General features: G+C 32.9%; 1 protein-coding gene and 1 long non-coding RNA gene across 2 annotated transcripts in view; one reads left to right on the top strand and one right to left on the bottom strand.

Annotated features, from left to right (window-relative positions):
* Positions 1-17412, bottom strand: part of LOC102800690 (transmembrane protein 272-like) — an 88916-nt gene extending 71504 nt beyond the window's left edge. Inside the window, exon 1 of the mRNA XM_006824820.3 lies at positions 17347-17412. Within this exon, the coding sequence (XP_006824883.1) occupies positions 17347-17379 (33 nt within the window). The 5' untranslated portion in view covers positions 17380-17412. The remainder of the gene's footprint in view (positions 1-17346) is intronic.
* On the top strand, positions 140-8486 carry LOC146746248 (uncharacterized). The gene is made up of 2 exons (XR_014929144.1): positions 140-205; positions 8207-8486. It is a non-coding gene; the product is annotated as an uncharacterized LOC146746248 (long non-coding RNA).
* Positions 17413-19674: the final 2262 nt, after the last annotated feature.

The following is a 19674-nucleotide window of genomic DNA, read 5'->3' as shown; positions in this document are numbered from 1 at the left end:
CGTCAAATGCCACTTTAAGAGGGTATGAACGATAATGAACACACACAATCCATGTGAATGGAATTTACCACCTCCGTATACTCTATCACCCCTGTTAGGAAAATGGATTGTTCCAATATTCAGATTGAAATCGTGATTCTGTTAAGTTGGTGTTAGACGATACAAGACAAAGCAAATGAGATCTGGTGCATACTTAACGAAACAGGTGTGTATATACTGTATTCAAATATTCTCAACCATTTGAACCATTCCATTGAGTCACTTTTTTTAAAAAACAGAAAAATGGTTTTAGCCACTTATTTTTGAAAAAAACATCACTAGTACTTTAGAAAAAAACGACTTTAAGTGATATGATAGATACAAGGCTACTTTAATGCATAATTTTTGCTAACTCTCTATCGTGAATACCAAATAGTTTTTTTTTTATTTCCGGCTTTTGCTAAACTGACCGATTAATCAAGGCTACATTTGTGACCTAAGTCAGAGATTTGTTTAAGGACACGATGTCTTCACAAAAAACACATACAGTAATATGGTTGAAGCAATCACGGCTACTATCATTCAATAGTAACAACTGACAATTCACAGTGTAAATTATACTTTCAACCTCACAGCTTGCAAATGCTTTGGAGATATGTTGAGCTTGTGAACTCGTTGTCGCACAACAAAGTAATAATTTGGGAATTATCGGCTATTATGAAGACGTTAGTTTTTTCAACTTGGAGGTCAGCCCCTCACAATTTTAAACAAATTTTGTTTAAATTTAATATTTGGGCTAGAACCTACCAGCTTAGTTTTGTCTAAACTTTACCAAACAGAAACTGTGAATAATATTTAAAAAATAAAAAAAAAAATAAAAACTGTCTTCTTATAGTAATATTTTTTATGACAATTTTAATTAATTACTTTTTCACACTTGTCATTTTTAAAATTATAAGTGCATTTTTAAAAGTTCATTTATAAATGTTTAATAGAACAACTAAAAAAATAAGAACAAGAACTTCATTTGACAAATGTAACTGATAATATGTGATCAGCAATGTGTATGAACACTACCAAATCATAAAAATGTTTTTTAATTATTATCTACATCATGATATATTAGTATTCTGTTTAGTTGAAAAGATTAGTATGCATGAAATCAATTAATATTACCATAATGAAAATTAATATTCAAAACGTGTTAAAATCTATGTAATTACTGTACATTGTTGGTGACATTTACAAACACGAGTTTGATACATTCATGTCACACTAAAGTGATCACAAGTGATGCATGATGCAGTTAACCATCACGATTCTAATAATGTATATCGACTCATAAAATAATTGAAATCCATGACCATTATAATATCCAAATCATTGATGAGATTAATAGAAAGTGACAAGTTGATTAAAAAACTAGCTTGCATTTTCAATAAAAACAAATCACTAGGGGTGTGGAGCAACATTGATGGAGAGTAGCCAAATAACCTGTCTACAAATCAGAAATTGTTATAAAAAACAAATGAATTGACAACGTGTGTCAGTGAGGGCAGTGTACCATCCATGCTGCAAGGCCAGAAGGGGAATTGGGTAAAATGAATAGAGGCTATAGGGTGTTTTGTTGCTAAATTATATAATAAATTACCATAATCATACTGCCAATCATGTATGATTCGATAATGAAATAGTTATGACAGCTGACGTCCTATATTAAATTTATAGGTTTATAAAACACACTATTTGCTTAATTTTATAATTCAATCATCGAGGCAGTTAAGTTTATAAAATACAGTATTTGCTTTATTTTATGATTGAATTATCGCAGCGGTCAGGGATTTACGGTTGATTGATATGCTTCTGTAATTTTTCAATTTTTGTCTGTCTGTGACGTTTTCTGAGAGGGTTTATAACTTTGTTGAGTGTACACTTAACTGAAGTTTTTATGTCCGTGACACTGATGAAGCGTTTTATGGATGATCTAGTATATATTACATGTATTTTGCATGTTTTATGTACTTTAACATCATAATTTGTTTGTTTATTTTGGACAAAATGAACACAGAAGACTTTATTAACATTTTTGAAATAAATTCATTTGGTAAAATTTTTTTCAAAAACTGACCGAGGGCATTCAAAATGTTAAAAATTTGATTTTAGTTTATTCGTATATTACTATACTTTGTAGTTGTTAACAGTTAGTTCAGTGCTTAGCAGGTTCACCAGGGAGGTTCTGAGTTTGATTCCCAGAGCCAACTGTTTACTAAGTAGTATAAATCAGAGTATAGTTTGCCATCCATTTGCAATTGAAATGCAACTCATCACTTGTACAAATCATAATCACAAATTCAAAGGCCAACAAAATGATTCAACATAAACTACATTAAATAAAATTCAAATTTGATCTCCTACAATATAAAACTAAATTAAATTTTGATTAAAAATTGGATTTGAAAAACAAAATATTTTCCTCTAAGTTCACTATGCCAAAAAAAACTTCGCTGAATGTAAATAAAGACATAAACATTATATTGTAGCCATTTATGGAGCAAAAATGAAAAAAAAAAAATAAACAGACAAACCAGCATCATTCGGCCATTTTGCAAAACACAATATACGTGTTCTTAAGACCTGAATGTTAACACCTACAAAATTTTCTGATTTCCTGAAAGTCCTTAAAATAGGTGCTTTACAGTATTTTATTGATAATAAGAATTGGATAAAAATACAATCATTCACATACACATAATCAATAAATATGAATTATTAGATCTACAATATCAGCCTCTATTTAGCTATAATATATTCAAGACTTGACGTAAAACAACGGACGAAGAAATGAATAAGGAGGACAGCTTATAGGCATTCAATTTGATATCTGTACGATCTAGATGCTATAATAATTTAAGGATCCTCATATTAGATAACATTTGATGTATTGTTGGGTGATATTTTGATGGTCCCATATTAGATCATATATGAAATGTGTTCTTATATTCATGAGGTGTAGCCGTAAAAGCTAAAATTAGTTTCTAGAATTACAAAGTGCTTAGCAGCTGGAGATTTGTGTTTGTTTTGTGAAAACGTGGCTGTCAGTTTAAAAGCTGTAGGACATATCCAGTTAACATGATGACGACCATCAAAATAATAGTGATATACGGTAAGTCATTATAGATGACAGTCCCCGTCTGGTTTTTAAATGATCGGAGAATTATTATTTCAAAAATGAAGTATATACAGAGTTTGCTAAATGGCACGTTCTAGTGTACTACAATTATTCTCATATCGTATAAAACAACTTGGACATTTTAAAAACACATCACAACACAAAACATCATACATGTTGTTCCAACCAAGTATGAATAAAACTGGCACGGTCATGCCCAGAAACGATTGAGAACATGTTCAGAGGCCAGTTAAATGTATGTGTGAGTTTTTACATGTCCAAGAGAGATCCAGGTGCAAACATAAAGACACATGCTTGGATGCACACTGGGAAATAATAAGGCAATGTTTACGGACTTTGTTCAAACGGGGAATAATGATACATTTTTGATGTGAAACTGTTGTCAATGATGTAAATGGTTCAGATAATAAGAAAAATGTAAGCATTGAATGAGAAGTATAAAACACTTTTATTGAATTATAGCTATAATTGTTCTGTTAAATCAAACTGTATAATTTTATACAATTACTGTTACTGTATCTCTAATACACAACATGTTAGTTTGATTTGACAACTGCCACATAACATTTTGGAGTCGACCGATTTGGTATTCTATTATTCAAATTGTGCTTTGATTATTTTGTTAGAAAAAGATTGAGAAAATAGAAAGAGTTTAAAAATCAGATTTATGACACAAACACAGATACAAAGTAGGTACATGAAAAAAAAAGTTTATCACTTTGGCAAAACAGGGGGGCACACAACGAAATCCATTGGCTTACAAGAAATATACCAGGATGGACATGTCATGAGCGCCCATCTTGTGAATGCAAGAACTCTGAAATAATACACAACTCAAAAAATCTGTGTTAGTAATGAAGCTTCAGCCGCTGGGGCTGTAGTGTAATGAGAAATTGCAGCGTGACTGCAATTTGAGGTATAGACAGCGAAGGCTGCGGCTATACTGTGGAGGAGCAGCGTTGGCTGCAAGAAGTTAGTAGTTATGGTAGATGCAGCATGGCTGCGAACTACTGTGGTTAGCTGTTTGAAGCAGCATGGCTGCAAATGGATGGTTAATGAGGTATTAATAAAATACATAAATCTCTATCTAGATAAAAGTACAACTATAGATAACAGTATAACTAAGTAAAAATATTATCTTGGGGGGGGGGGATATGACCCCATAAAACTATGGCGAAACATCAGACATAACCAGACACAATAAAAGTTGAAATTGTATGATAGTCTATTCGATATCACATTGTATTTACAAATGATCTCAGTAATCTGATGAGTTACAAAGCAATGGGTTAAAATACTACGTTCACAAGTAAAATGGTGTGGTACCACAGAATTGTTATAAGTTCTTCATCATACATGGTTTTATGATCTATATGTGTTAAATCATTCAAATCTGAGAAATGACTCAAAAGGTGTAAAATCAAGAAACAAAATGGCTACCAGTCAGCCATTTTGATTCAAAATGAAAAAGAAGAGTGTACAGTAACTGAGCATGTTCACCCAGCATACCAAATTTAAAGAAATGTGGATTTTAAACATTTGAGCATTTTAAACATTTTATACCAAACTTGAAACAAATCAGTCTAAGCATGATCAAAAAAAAGTGCATCACAAAATCAATGCATGTGTGTGTGTCCCAAATTTGAAGAGAATCGGTGCAGGGTTGTCCAAAATACAGGTTCGAACATACGCATGCTGCAAAACTAAACCATAAGTCTCTGTTTTCGGACTTTGTCTGAATGGGGTTGCTTGGGATATATACACAAAAGGATGTTATTTTAAGCAAGACATACAAAGAGATGTTGGGTTTAATTCAGTGATAAGAAAGGAATGCATTGGGAGTTTGCCCATTCGTTGTCAGCATGTACGAGTTTCCAGAGAGCAAGAGAACATACATAAATGTTGTGATGTCATAGTAGACTCCCCTAAATATTTCCATTCTTCTACAAAATTGTCCATTTCTGAACCTTGTGTACCAATTATAAGTACAAAAAAATTGCATTTTGATTCAATCCTAATGAACATCCTCCTTTTTTTTATACAACACAAAAATCACTAACATTGCCAAATCCTCTATACTAAAGGCTCTACCTTGTCTTCACGGTCAGTAATTTAATCAATTCATTTATGTGTTTTTTTTTCTCTAATCCCTTAATCTCTGCACATTAGTACGCTGAATACCAACGCAATATGCGTAAAGAGTACAGACGTCGGTCTTCATCAGTCAGAGTAGCAGGGTTATTGAAGCAGGAAACCAATGATAGGAACGTCTGTCTCGGCATCAATATGGCACCAATAAACCGCAAACAATTCTGAACGCATTGTAACTTTAGGAGGAAATGAAACGTCTCAACCGTAAAAGTTTGATTGATTATATTACTATATTTAACGCACAGTTAGACGAGTTAGGAATAAAATTCAGTTTTAGGCGGTTAATTACAAATAATATTACCTTAAGAAGCTTCAAGCTGGTACGATGTAATTTTTCACGCTGATGTCACTTTAAATATGGACTCTACTTAGTAATCAGGTTTATGGCTTGACCCAACACTACTTTAAACTGTAAAAATTTAGCAATATACATTTTCATAATTGGATCATTCAAGGTCATTAACTCGGTCTTAATTAAGGACCCCAGTAAAACATTTACTACTAAAGACTTTAACGATGTGATGAGAAAAATGGAAATATATGTACTGGACCTCTGCCTTTTATTAGCCTTAGCAAAAAATATCAACAATTTGTGATTTATTTTTTAAAGTTTATTGAAGTAAAATTGACAAATACTTAAATTCTACTAAAATTTATGTTAAATTCTGCTCAAAAATTTACCAAAAAATCAGCAGGAAATAAAAAAAAAATTCAATTGGATACAAAATTCAAGGTAGGAAAATATCAGGCAGATTGTAGTCCCTGACAGACAATAAGTAGATTTATTAAATCATTGAAAATGCAGGAGATGAACCTGAAACAGGACCCGAACCTTAAAGTGACAGTCATGCATAAAATGGGGAAATGAGTTCTCATACTAAAGCCGACTGAAATGCAAAGCGAAGCAAGCTGTGGAATTTCAAACAGGATGATGAATCAAAATGCAATATTTTCTAGAATGAAAAAGTCAAGAAAGCAGCCACCGCAGTAGACACAGCAAATGCAAGAAATACGTCACAAGTGTGGGAAATGCAATAACATTTTATATCTAAAACGAGTATACTTGGAACTAATACGACATGTGGGATTACTAATTATCTGTGAACAGGTGCACACTGTTGTACAAAGTGATATCGTAAAGAGGACATTGAAGTGACAGTTTGCATAATAATTAGTAGAGAAGACGATATGCCGCGATACAAGCTTTCGACAGAAGGTGACTGTAATAATAAATGTGTTCAAAATTGAATATGTACAAAATGCAATTGTTCGCACATGAACATATGCGACGCATATTGAAAACACGTAGTGATGCAATCACTAATTTTTCAACTATAAAAATAAAACATTATTAAGGTAGCGAGACTATTATTTGCATACTTGTTTTCATCTTCTAATTGTGACTAAATGACTACAAATAGACTCGGGAAAGTATATATTTTTAGAATCGCCAGACTTCAAGCTTTTCACAAGTGTATTTTGCATGCCCGTATCTGCATTCTACGACGCGTTACTCAATCAAAGGTGAAAAATTACTTTTTCTGTAAAAAAAATAATTACGCATTTACGCTGGCGATACGAAGTATTTTTTTCACTTTTCCTAGTTGTTCAATATTCTGGTAAATTGAATGTGTCTGGTCAGTTTTATTCAAGCAACGCGTTTTAAAAAATAGTGTGCTGAATTTCAATTACTGTTTTAGTCACATTGCCCCCAACTCAAATCACAACTCGTTGGTAAATAATCGATGAAATAGTTTGTCTGGACACATTCAAGTTCCTCTCATTGTCACCTTAAAGCTGTGAAAATTTGGTGTTAATCCGACGACAATAAGTATACGTTATTTTTTGTTAAAGACCTTGTATTTTGAAAAACATAAACTCCTAGAAAACGTCCATGAAGTAACAGCAAATATTTTCAAGCTTGTTTATCGGCACAATCAATTTGTTTTCCCATCAAGGTCTGTTTTACCATGTGTAGGGGCATCCAAATGTGTAAGGCTATTAGAAACCAAAAAAAATAAAGGAATGGGATAGCTATAATTGGATAAATTCGGCATATGAAAACACCAAAATCAATGATTTTTTTCAGTGGCTGTGTGACCTTGTGTCTGACACATTCATATGCAAATGACTAATCTGTGAAACAAACAGGGGCGGAGACAAACCACTGGAATGTTTGGAAACACTCATTCTGTGTCAGATAGCTACTGATAACACATCCTAACATTGCTTTGTCTTGAGTTTATCTTTGAAACTTATAGGCACACAGATTTAACCTGTATTGTTGATTTTGGAAAACACTACTGAGGCTGCCTTGCTTCCCTACAGAAAATATACATTTTAACCAACTTACATGACATTCTATGTTATGTTGACTTTATCATATGAAAGTTTATAGTGCATTTCATCAATTAATAAATAAATGTGAAAATTGTAATTTTCAACACAAATAATAGTCTCGCTACCTTAAATATAGTTATTATAATTAAAGCAAATAAAGGAGCCTAAGGACAAGTGGAAAATTGGGCCCCTGTCTCAGATTATTTAGGACCCTAATTTATTGGGTTATACGCTACAAGTATTCTTACTACACTAGCGCAACCAAAGAAATTTCTCATATAACGTAGTTATCCGAGTAAGCAGGCAAACGCCCACCTCCCAATTTTGATACAATATAGAAATTGAGGTCATGTCGGGCATACGCCCAGGGGGTCTTTTTCTACACTTGTATAAATCTATTTTGTATTAACAACTGACTTGCATAAAACAAAGGGTGAACACGAAATAGCCGTGACAGGAAAATAGGTTGTTTCATATTCTGCCTTCAGGGCAGTTTACGTAATTTACATTTATGTTTCAAGAATGTTAATTTTCGCTTTTTTGCAGGGCAACTTTCTATGTTCAGGACCCTGGAGGCTTACCCGGACAACTATGGTAATAACACCCAATTAAGCTGCTGTCAGATTTTAAGTGTGTTCTAACAGTTGATACTATAAATACGATCAATATCCTTAACTTTGAGGTTCGTCATATCAGCAATAATTACGGTAGTGACACTGACTGATGAATGCCAGGACAATAGGCCGACGAACTGTGATGTCATATTTTTGCTAACCAGTATGCGAAAGTGTGATAACAAATATCAATACAAAATGTAATTGATCAACACATTGCCTATAAGTTGTCTTATTAATAGGAACACATATATGTATATTTTATCATTGGGATTGAGGACTGGTTTCTGCCAACCAGTTACTGCACACAGGCATGCATGCATGCAGAATGTAAATATGTGCGAATACCTTTAATGTGGCTCATTTGAATGCTGGTAGGAAAATCTAATAATGGCGATTTGAGACAAGATGACATTGTGGGGTTATGATTCATGACTGGGTTATATTCAAAATAAGTAAGAAATGCCAGGCTATGTAATCAAATCAATCACTAGAAAACGTATGCATAAGTAATAAACATGTAGAATTACGTCAATACAGTACATCCACTGATATACCGGAGAATTTACCAGAAAGTTAGTAATACATGAACAGAAAGAATACAAGAGTTAAACACAACAACGCGGTAAAGACTGGCACTAAAATAGTTGCACGTCCTGTTTATAGTAGGATACTGAACTCTAGGTGAAAATGTCCCTAATTGGTCGAAAGTTATAGAGCTAAGTAATAAAGTGGTGTTTTCTATCACGTTCGCACTTACGTCAACAACATGTCTATTTATAAACATGGTTTAAAGCAAACAATTGTGCGTATATCAAACATGTAAAAAATACTCAAACACAGTACTTAAAGAAAACTAGAATAATACAATAATTAATGTTTTTGAATGATAAAGATCAAAATGCTTAACACGACAGACACTGCATTAGAACAGACATAGTTTGATTGTGGTAATGACAAACTAAATTTGTTAGAAAATCATCACAGATGATCAAAACTTACTCTAGTATCTAGAATGTTGGAAAAATTGGGAAAGCTTCACATCCTTATTCAGCAAGATATGTGCAAATGATGAAGCACATGTTATCGTGTTTATATACATGTTTTTTTTTTGACTAATAGAAGCAATTAGATATAATTTCACAGTGAGCAGGTACCTCTTCTAACATTTCTTTATAGAAAACAAGCTACAATAAATCCTCTTCTACATAGATTGGGTTTTTGTATCACCCAGATTTACTATGTTACTCTGTTAAGTTCATTAAAAAAAAAAGACAACGCTCCCAGTTGTGCTGGAAAAGTTTACATCATGCCACTAGAGGGCGCTGTACAAGTTTTGCCTGATGCAAGCACTTTCAACTCGCACAAAATTGCATTAAATGCTGCATTAATATGTACTGAGACATGATGCATCTGCGATATCATTTACTGTAGAATTTTTGCTATTTTAGTGGTAAATCAGTGAAAATTAAATCCTTTTTTTTCCCATGAGTTGTAATTAATTACAAATGATATGTACCGTAAAATCTGTATTAGAAGCTGCATCCCTAATAGAAGTCGCACCCATTCTTTTTGAATAATTGAGAACCAAAAAATCATCATTTCTCATATGTGTAGATGCTCTAATAGAAGCCGCATCCCCTCTATTGCATTGTACCATTTTGATAGAAGCCGCGGTTTCTAATACAGATTTTACAGTAGCATCTTTATTTCCTAGTACTATAAAGAATAAAGTAATTCAGAGTTTGTGTGCTTCATACAATTTTAAAAATTCAATGAAAACATACATAGATGACTACAAATTGGCCTCATGCTTATATTTCTGCAGTTTGAGTATTCCTCTAGCATATGAAGTGTACCATTTGGGACAGCTTAAAACACTAAGTGCTTGCATGTATAAGTATCTGATTTAACTGATTAGTGTTTAATCAAAACAAAGTAGATTAACAGCCCAGTTCTATTGTAATCCTTGAATGTGTTTTCTCATGGGGAGATTATATGCATGCAATGAAAATCCCCTTGAAATAATACAGTGTGATATTTAAAATGAGTGGATTGAGTATTCAGTTGGGATTTGAATAAAGTATGTAACTGTAAAATAAATGAGAATTTGAAAATATTCTGACATTAGAATTAGAATCTAAATCTGAATAAGAAATAAACTTTTGTTTTTGTTTTGTTTTTTGTTTTCTCAACTAGTTTCACAATCTAAGGTTAGAGGCAATTTTGAGATTATTTGTCAAAATTTGTAGTTATAATTTTATTACTATGGGTTAATTAAATTCGGAATACAAAAATGAAGAAAACAATTTTAGAATCACTGAACAATTTTTCAATAAACAATAGTTTTGAAAATGTCATGGGAATTGATAAAAATTTGCATTAATTTTTGCACTGGTTTCTATGGTAAAATTTTTTCTTCTTTCTCAAAATTATTATTGATATGAATCTTAATAATATGAGATTATTACAAACAGTACAGTACAGAGACAGTAGAGCTTACAGATCCTAAATTTGCTCTTGAATCCGGCCTAACCAGCAAAAGAATTCTCATCAATCACGACTGATGTGATGCAGTCAACTGTAGAGGGCGCTATGACCATACAAATAATTTTAACCCGCACATCAATTTCAAAGAGGAACTAAATAGAGCCTAATTTGGTGTTTGTATTTATCAAGTTATGTATATTGATTATATATTTGAAAAAAAAATAAAAAAAAATGATTATCTTCAGAGTTATGATGATTTAAATATGAGAAACCATAAACCTGCGAAGGACTTCTGTTTGTGCCATCTTGCCATAAAAAACGCTCTCATGAGGTATAAACAGAAAAGGTAATGTTATTTACAAGCATATCAACATACAAACATTGTGGATGTGCAATTGATCGAGACAGGCATTTTGTTTTGTCTAACTGTCTAATAAATGCTGTTTTCAGTACTGCACTGTGCGTGCAAATTATTTCAAAGTCTGGATGCTGGAGTACGCAATCTTGAGTTCGTAGGGTGGTGGTGAAAACATTTTCGTCTATGTATTCACAGGGCTGCACTGGCAAATCATGGGACAATTGTCACAGGAACACCAAGCAGATTGTTCACAGACTTCCGTCTAATTTGAAATAAAACTATCATTTGAACAAGGGGCATTGTCGACGATATACTCTCATCTCTCACACTGGACTGATCTGAATCTTCACAGTATACCGTACTTCCCTGATTATAAGCCCGGAGGCATGAACATGTAAGGGAAAAGTAAGGGATGAGCTTATACTCAAGGACCAACTCAGAAAAGATGATTTTGTTTTAAACACAGTAACCATCTTCCCAACAACGAAAAATTATCCAAAAAAATTATTCGTTCACCACGCCGGGCTCGGGAAAATAATATTTATTTTTGAAAAAAAATGCGTCATTGATTTCCAAGACAAACATGTTCATAAAAAACACATACATTTTATTACAATACGATTTTCATACCGTCTGAATTTACGGTGAAATATTGGGTAGGGTCTGTGGGGAAACAGTCAAAGGCATTTATCATTATCTTCATGCCAAATAACCGGTACACGACTTAACGATCACATTTTTGGCTTTTTGAAAGCTACTACTGAAAGAAATATGGATTACTCCAGAATTGCAACATCGGGGTTCATCCAGAGTAAATGACAGAATAGAAAGGATGCGAACCACGTTGTGTACGTTCGCCATGCACTCTGAAATTAATGCAAATTTTCTCATAAAAGCACGAACCAAACTACCATGCCAATCACGATTATTATGAAATGAAACACACTTTTTACACGCATATTTTAAAGAATATCGTTGATGCCCAGTAAAAACACTCTGGGTTTATAATCGTAAATGCCCTCAACTCAATAAATACCTAGTAAAAAAGGAGGGATGGGCTTCATATTCGGGAGGGGCTTATGATCGGGTAAAGTACGGTACTTTAACGCAATTGAGCTTCCACTCTCAGAATACTGTGGTTCAAACGCATAAGACTCTAACCCAAGTTCTGAAAAGCACATTGTGCATATAAAAATTAAGTTTATACTAGTAGTACACAATGCTTGGCAGCATGAACGGCTATGTACAATGGCGTATACGAATGCGATCAGATACTAAAACGTCATAGCTTTGAAAAGTACCCGAATGTTAAATATGTTTGTTCCTTATTTATTCCCCTCCATGAATGGCCTCCATGGTGTTAAATTGTAAGCACTTCAAATGCCTATCCAAGCTACAGTTATAATTAAAACAAAATTAAACCACTGCAATATTATTTCGAATACAGTTTAAAAAATACACAACCATAAATTAAGGCCGCATTTAGGTTCGCTTTAATTACCGATAGCACAATTCAGTCATTAGCAAGTAAAATAAAAATATCAGCTAGATACACAGTTTTGAAAGAAATTTATTTTTTAGGTGAGATTGACTACAATAAAAATAATCGAGGTATAATTTGTTTTAACCAGCTAAATTTCCCTTTCTGTAGAACTGTTCGATAAATAACTACATGCGCCAACAAAATTTGGCACTTGGAAGCCTGTGATATTACGGTAAGTAATTATGCAAGGGTTAATTAACTTTTATGCAAGACATGAGTTCCCTTTTAACAATCATGAATACATTCACTGAATTATCATCACAAAATTATTTTCACAAATTCGTCACTTATTTCAACGTTTTCCTCTATTTTTTGATTAATTTTTATTTCCCATTATAGGCAGAAAATGCTATCAGTACTTTTGTATTTATTCTGAAATCTTTACCATTTTTGTTTTGATAAAAAGAGTTCCTTTTTATTTTATTTTTTTTCATTTTTGTGTAATTATTATGTTTTGTGGTTTCACAACTTCTCATTCGAAACCACAAGTCAATTGTTGGGCACAGTGAGTGTATAGGGAACAGAAAGTGAAAGCCTCCCTAGCTTTGTGAAAAATCTCATAGTAGGTATGAATAGAATGACAATCACATGCCATGGTAACATATGTTGTCCTTCATGTATTTCCACGGAAACATGTAATATTTCAGTATTATTTTGAATTTCTGCAAATGATGTACTATCTTGATGATCAAAATATACCAATTAACCCTTTGACTGCCTGATATTTTTCCCGCCCAAATTCAGAGCATATATTTTTCTTTTTGTAAACAAAATTTCATCATCATTTTGATCCATGTGGACAATTTCAATATTGCTTTCAGTTATTGTATAATTTGTGAACCCCACAACAGATAGGCATTCTGGTATGCAAGCTTTTAATTCCGTTAAAATACCTGAAAAGCAAAGAATCAAAAATAATTGAAGGTTTTTTAAAATAAATATTTACTAACAAAGTTTAGGTTCATGCGTTGATTTCATAAATTTAAATTATGATTTGCATAATCATTGACAAGCATTTTTACTTCATTATATTCAAATCAGGTACACACAAGGGAGATGGAAGTTCATTTCAACATGTCATCTGCTTAAAACCTCTACAGAAAGAGACGCAGGCGATGGGTTAAATGCATGTACATATAATTAGCACAATGTTTGAAATGTATTTGAGAACTTGAAGAGAATTCCCATGATACCACTCTGCACATATTAAATTTCGCTAACTTTGCTGTTAACTACTTCTCATTGTGTGCGAGATAGATTCTGGTCATGTCTCTGGTTTGTACGTGCACGTTATTCACAACACTAATCAATAGACATGCTACACTGTCTGATTACGGCCGGCATATGCTTCGTTTCACATCCCAAGCAATCAAGTGTAAAAAGATAGCAATAGAGAACAAGTGCAGGTGAACTAAATGAAGAAATAAGAGCTCTCATACATCTCACAAATTCTAGAAATATATATCTGACAAATTTAAGAAATAAATACCTGGCAAATTCTAGAAATATATATCTGACAAATTTAAGAAATAAATACCTGGCAAATTCTAGAAATATATATCTGACAAATTTAAGGAATAAATACCTGGCAAATTCTAGAAATATATATCTGACAAATTAAGAAATAAATACCTGGCAAATTCTAGAAATATATATCTGACAAATTGAAGAAATAAATACCTGGCAAATTCTAAGAATATATATCTGACAAATTGAAGAAATAAATACCTGGCAAATTCTAGAAATATATATCTGACAAATTGAGAAAATAAATACCTTGCAAATTCTAGAAATATATATCTGACAAATTGAAGAAATAAATACTTGGCAATTATTGAAATATATATCTGACAAATTGAAGAAATAAATACCGGGCAAATTCTAGAAATATATATCTGACAAATTGAAGAAATAAATACCTGGCAAATTCTAGAAATATATATATCTGACAAATTGAAGAAATAAATACCTGGCAAATTCTAAGAATATATATCTGACAAATTGAAGAAATAAATACCTGGCAAATTCTAGAAATATATATCTGACAAATTGAGAAAATAAATACCTTGCAAATTCTAGAAATATATATCTGACAAATTGAAGAAATAAATACCTGGCAATTATTGAAATATATATCTGACAAATTGAAGAAATAAATACCGGGCAAATTCTAGAAATATATATCTGACAAATTGAAGAAATAAATACCTGGCAAATTCTAGAAATATATATATCTGACAAATTGAAGAAATAAATACCTGGCAAATTCTAGAAATATATATTTGACAATTTTGAAAAAATAAATACCTGGCAAATTCTAGAAATATATATCTGGCAAATTCTAGAAATATATATCTGACAAATTGAAGAAATAAATACCTGGAAAATTCTAGAAATATATATCTGACAAATTGAAGAAATAAATACCTGGCAAATTCTAGAAATATATATCTGACAAATTGAAGAAATAAATACCTTGCAAATTCTAGAAATATATATCTGACAAATTAATGAAATAAATACCTGGCAAATTCTAGAAATATATATCTGGACAATTATTAAAATATATAACTGGCAAATCAAAGAAAGATGATGTGTAAAACTAGAATGAAATGCAAGGCCTTTACTCGGTGTAAGATCCTCATTACTAGGTCTCTCAAGCCTGAAACATTATCTCATTGAAATGCATGTAATTTGAGGAAAAATAAAGAATTTAACACAGACATTGATTAGAAATTTAGTCACTTTACCACTTAATTAAAATTGTCAATTGCAATCAGAACAGGTGCTAAAAGCGAGGCTCATTAAACATAACTGTCAAACACTCTAGAAAGGAGGGCGCAACTACATTTGACTAAAGTACATTGAACTGCAATTTTCAAATCACTGGGGTTCTTACAACTATCACATTTCGACAAAACAACTATGGCAATTAATTTTGGTTATACATTGAAAATATACTAGTGTAATCCAAGACAGATTAATTTACAAACAAAATAGTCTACATTCACCCTGTCCTTTTCAAACAACACAACAACATAATTAATAATTTCACCTCATCATTCACATGTTGATGTTACAATTCTAAATACACATTGCATTATACATTGTACCATCATCAGAATATTAAAAAAGACATGCAGTCATGTAGTTTTTTTATTTATAGTTTTTTAACACGTAATATTAATAAAGTACCAGCATAATGAATGTATTACTTTTACATCCAAACACATAACAATTAACACCCAAAAGACGACTCACAGTGACAAAAAGTCACTGGTACTTATTTTTATTATTACTTGAAAATTCATTTGAATCAATAATATTTTTTCCTAATTTTTCATCAGGATTTCATCATCAAATACTGTAGAATACTTTATTTTAGCTGGATTTAATTTTCGCTGAAAAGACTTTTTGTGTGTTTTGTATGGAATTTAATTTCACTGTTCAATGTAAAATATAGGAAAAAAGGTACATTTGCTGGATTTTATTTTCACTGAATCATTCTTTCAGCGAAAAATCAATTGCAAGCGAAAAAGAAACTACTTTTAAATACTTTAGTTTAGATGGTTGGAATTAATTTTCGCTGAAAACAACTTTTGGGTGTTTTGTATGGAATTTATTTTCACTAATTTTTGACGAGTTCAATGTAAAATATATAGGTAAAAAGGTATATTCCCTGAACAAGTTGTGAAACACGGCACCGAGTAAATCGACACCCTGTCGGTTTCAAATGTCGATTTCTTACCTTAAAATGCGAAACAAAAAGTGCAGAGGGGATCAGGTGTTATGTTAATAACCATTGTTCGTAATCGCTAACTTGGTTTTATTCAAAACTGTACAAATCGCGAGTTTTCTGGTGATATCCGACAATTTCATGATCGAAAATGGCCAGCAGCCAGAATCAAGGGGGATTCGCACAGAGTTCTGGGTAAATCAAGTGCGCATACTCATTTTCAGCCAATCAGGCGTGCCGTAACAGCGAGTATTTCCTTGATTTACCCAGAACTCTATGCGAATCCCCCTTGATTCTGGCTGCTGGCCATTTTCGTTCATGAAATCGTCGGATATCATCAGAAAACGCGGGATTTGTGCAGTTTTGAATAAAACCAAGTTAGCGATTATGAACAATGGTTATTAACGTAACACCTGATCCCCTCTAAAATTTTTGTTTCGCATTTTAAGGTAAGAAATCGACATTTGAAACCGACAGGGTGTCGATTTACTCGGTGCCGTGTTTCACAACTTGTTTATTTATATACGTATAGCGTATGATTTTTATTGAAAATTAGTATTTATTGATTTTCAGCCCCCAAGTGACTGTGTGTCGCGATCCATTTACGTCACGGTCTTCAAATTGCTGTTAATGTTCACAACATGGTACAAGACTTCCCCAAACACCGAGGTCCACAACAATTTACAGCTGTGGTCTCGTGAGTCTGACGACACGCGGATTTACCGATGAAGTTGTGTGTCGCTGTTTGAAACAGAATAAACATAACATTGTTCGTAATAAATGTCGGTCATTTGCGTCACCCTAGTTAATAACAAAATGCACACGACGGCGGTTGCCGCCCAGATACACGGAAACGGAAGAATGCGCAAAGCCGATATACACCGAGTACAAACGCAACACGGAGCTAACATACACATGTCAATGAGGATGCATGGCCACACGTACCTGGAGTGGTTGCTTCGTTGTTTCGTCGGCCATTTTGGGAGTAAATAAGAGACAACCAATATGCGACTCCCCAGGTTGTCGATAATCAGTATGATGGCGGATAACGAGTTCACAGTTTTGGGGCTATTGTATATAACCCCGAGCCGTTAAGGCAGCAACAAAGGAAACAAAGGCACAGATCAAGAAGCCGTACCTACACACGAATTGGTGACGTCAAAAAATACCTGACCTTCAATCGGCGGCGTTTCCTCGGTATATACGAATTGGTATATACAAATTACAACAAGAGAACTGGTGATGGTTGTAGAACCATAACTGCCTCAGTTCAAAGATTGTTATGTAATACAAGGGAATGTGAAGGGAAATGTAATATAGTGTTACCTCTGTGTAATTTACAATATATCTGCATTAACCTTCACTGTGAAGGACAATATGGGACTGGTAGAAGCAAGGCTGGTTAAATTTTGCAAAATAGTAGTTAGAATTTCCAGATACGCAATCGACACATTGTGTGATATCAAAATATGGATGATAAACAGCAAGTGATATTTCCAGAGATGTAGTTGGAATTGAAGCAAATGAGTGGCCTATTTATCCATGAAACATACTCGCACATATTCGTACATATCATCCTGTCTTATTGTGTGTGGGCAAAGCTGTCATGCACATAATCGGAAAAATATGTTATTACTGTAAATAATTATGAACAATAAAAACTGAAATTTAAAAAAACTATGAAATATTAATAAGAAAAATGTGCGATTTGCTGTACAGTTCCCAGAAAATTATTACAAGTCCCAGAATTACACACGAGTCGTCAAAACGTACAGTTTGGTGACAGTTGGAAATGATACCAAGATTTAAAGCGCGGTGGTCGTCGCGCAGCACGTGTTCGAATTTCATGTAAATAAACAATGTATTTTACACGCGTTGTATACGTCGCTATGAGCACCATATCGAACAGGACGCGGCACGATGACTGCCGCCCTTTAACAATTCCATGAGAATATCGCAACGTTCTTTTAACACATGAAACAGATGTGCATTGGTCGAATTTTGTATAGTTTCAATAGGCATACAAGCACCTGTATATATTTTGACAATAAACCCCTCATTCACATTGTGCAAATACAAACAAGACATTAAACCTTCTTGATAGTAACAAGTAAGTGTTGTATAAACCCGAATGAAAAGTCTGGAATCACGGCGAATACTAGCGAGTCACCCCTCTAAAAACGTCATTACTGTGCCAATGACATTAAACTTTGCTCTTCCATAAAGCAGCAGTTTCTATCTTCAAATAATCAAAATAACCTTGATACCCTGGCGAGCATGTCCATTGTTTCACATCGGCTGTCCCAAGGGATTTTCGTCTTCTCAATTTCTCAAGATAAACGTCCCAAGGTTGTTTTGTTTACTACTATGTCTTTTGGCAGAATTTCTTGTATTAATTTCTATTGCACAAACAAGTAGCAAATATTGTTACTGAAGCACAGAATTTGCATGATTTTTTCTCCCCGGACATTCACACAAACTGCAAACGAAGTCTTTCACCTTTCCAGTTGTTGACACTTTGCAACCGCCTTGATGGATGTATTTTGACCCCGGATTCTGACCTTGCATTCCGGCTAAATTTACTGCCCTTTCATACCAGTTCAATTTCCTTTAATTATTACATCCAAATTTCATGATATTTAATATTTAAAACCAACCTTTATTTCACAGTCGCTTTAGTTTTCACTTTTCTAAAATTATTTTACAGATCCAAAGACTTTTCACTCCCATCATGCAATCTCCCATAGTACTTCCGCAGACACAGTGGCGATCGCCAACATATCTACAAATAACCTCGCTCTCAGGAGCTGAGGAATAAAGATACTTAATACATTACACATAAGGTAAAACAAATCACGTGACAATATAATGATAATTTATATAACTTTATTACACTACTAAAAACCTTCAGAGGGTTTTTGTATGGTAAGGAACATAAATACAATGAAAATAAAAACATACAATACATAAGAGATAAAAATAAAATGTTAGTAAAATAAAAGAAAAAAATAAATTAATTACTTTCTGTGGTTTTAAAAATTGTGCTCTTTAAGTATTTTGTTAAAGCTATATTATTCTCCATAATCTTTTTAAATATGGAATTCACATCCATTGTGTAAATATTTATTGCACACTCATCAAACAGTTTTTTTCTTTGTTCTATATAGCCAGTACTAAATAGCAGGAAATGTTTTTCATCTCCTAATGCTTTAGTGTTACATTTATTACAGTGTCTATTTTCTAATTCTATTTTGGGCTTTGTTCTTCTACCTA

The sequence above is a fragment of the Saccoglossus kowalevskii genome, chromosome 4, assembly GCF_978046115.1.
Source record: "Saccoglossus kowalevskii chromosome 4, keSacKowa6.1, whole genome shotgun sequence".
Taxonomy (NCBI): domain Eukaryota; kingdom Metazoa; phylum Hemichordata; class Enteropneusta; family Harrimaniidae; genus Saccoglossus; species Saccoglossus kowalevskii.
This window is presented reverse-complemented; position numbering and strand designations above follow the sequence as displayed.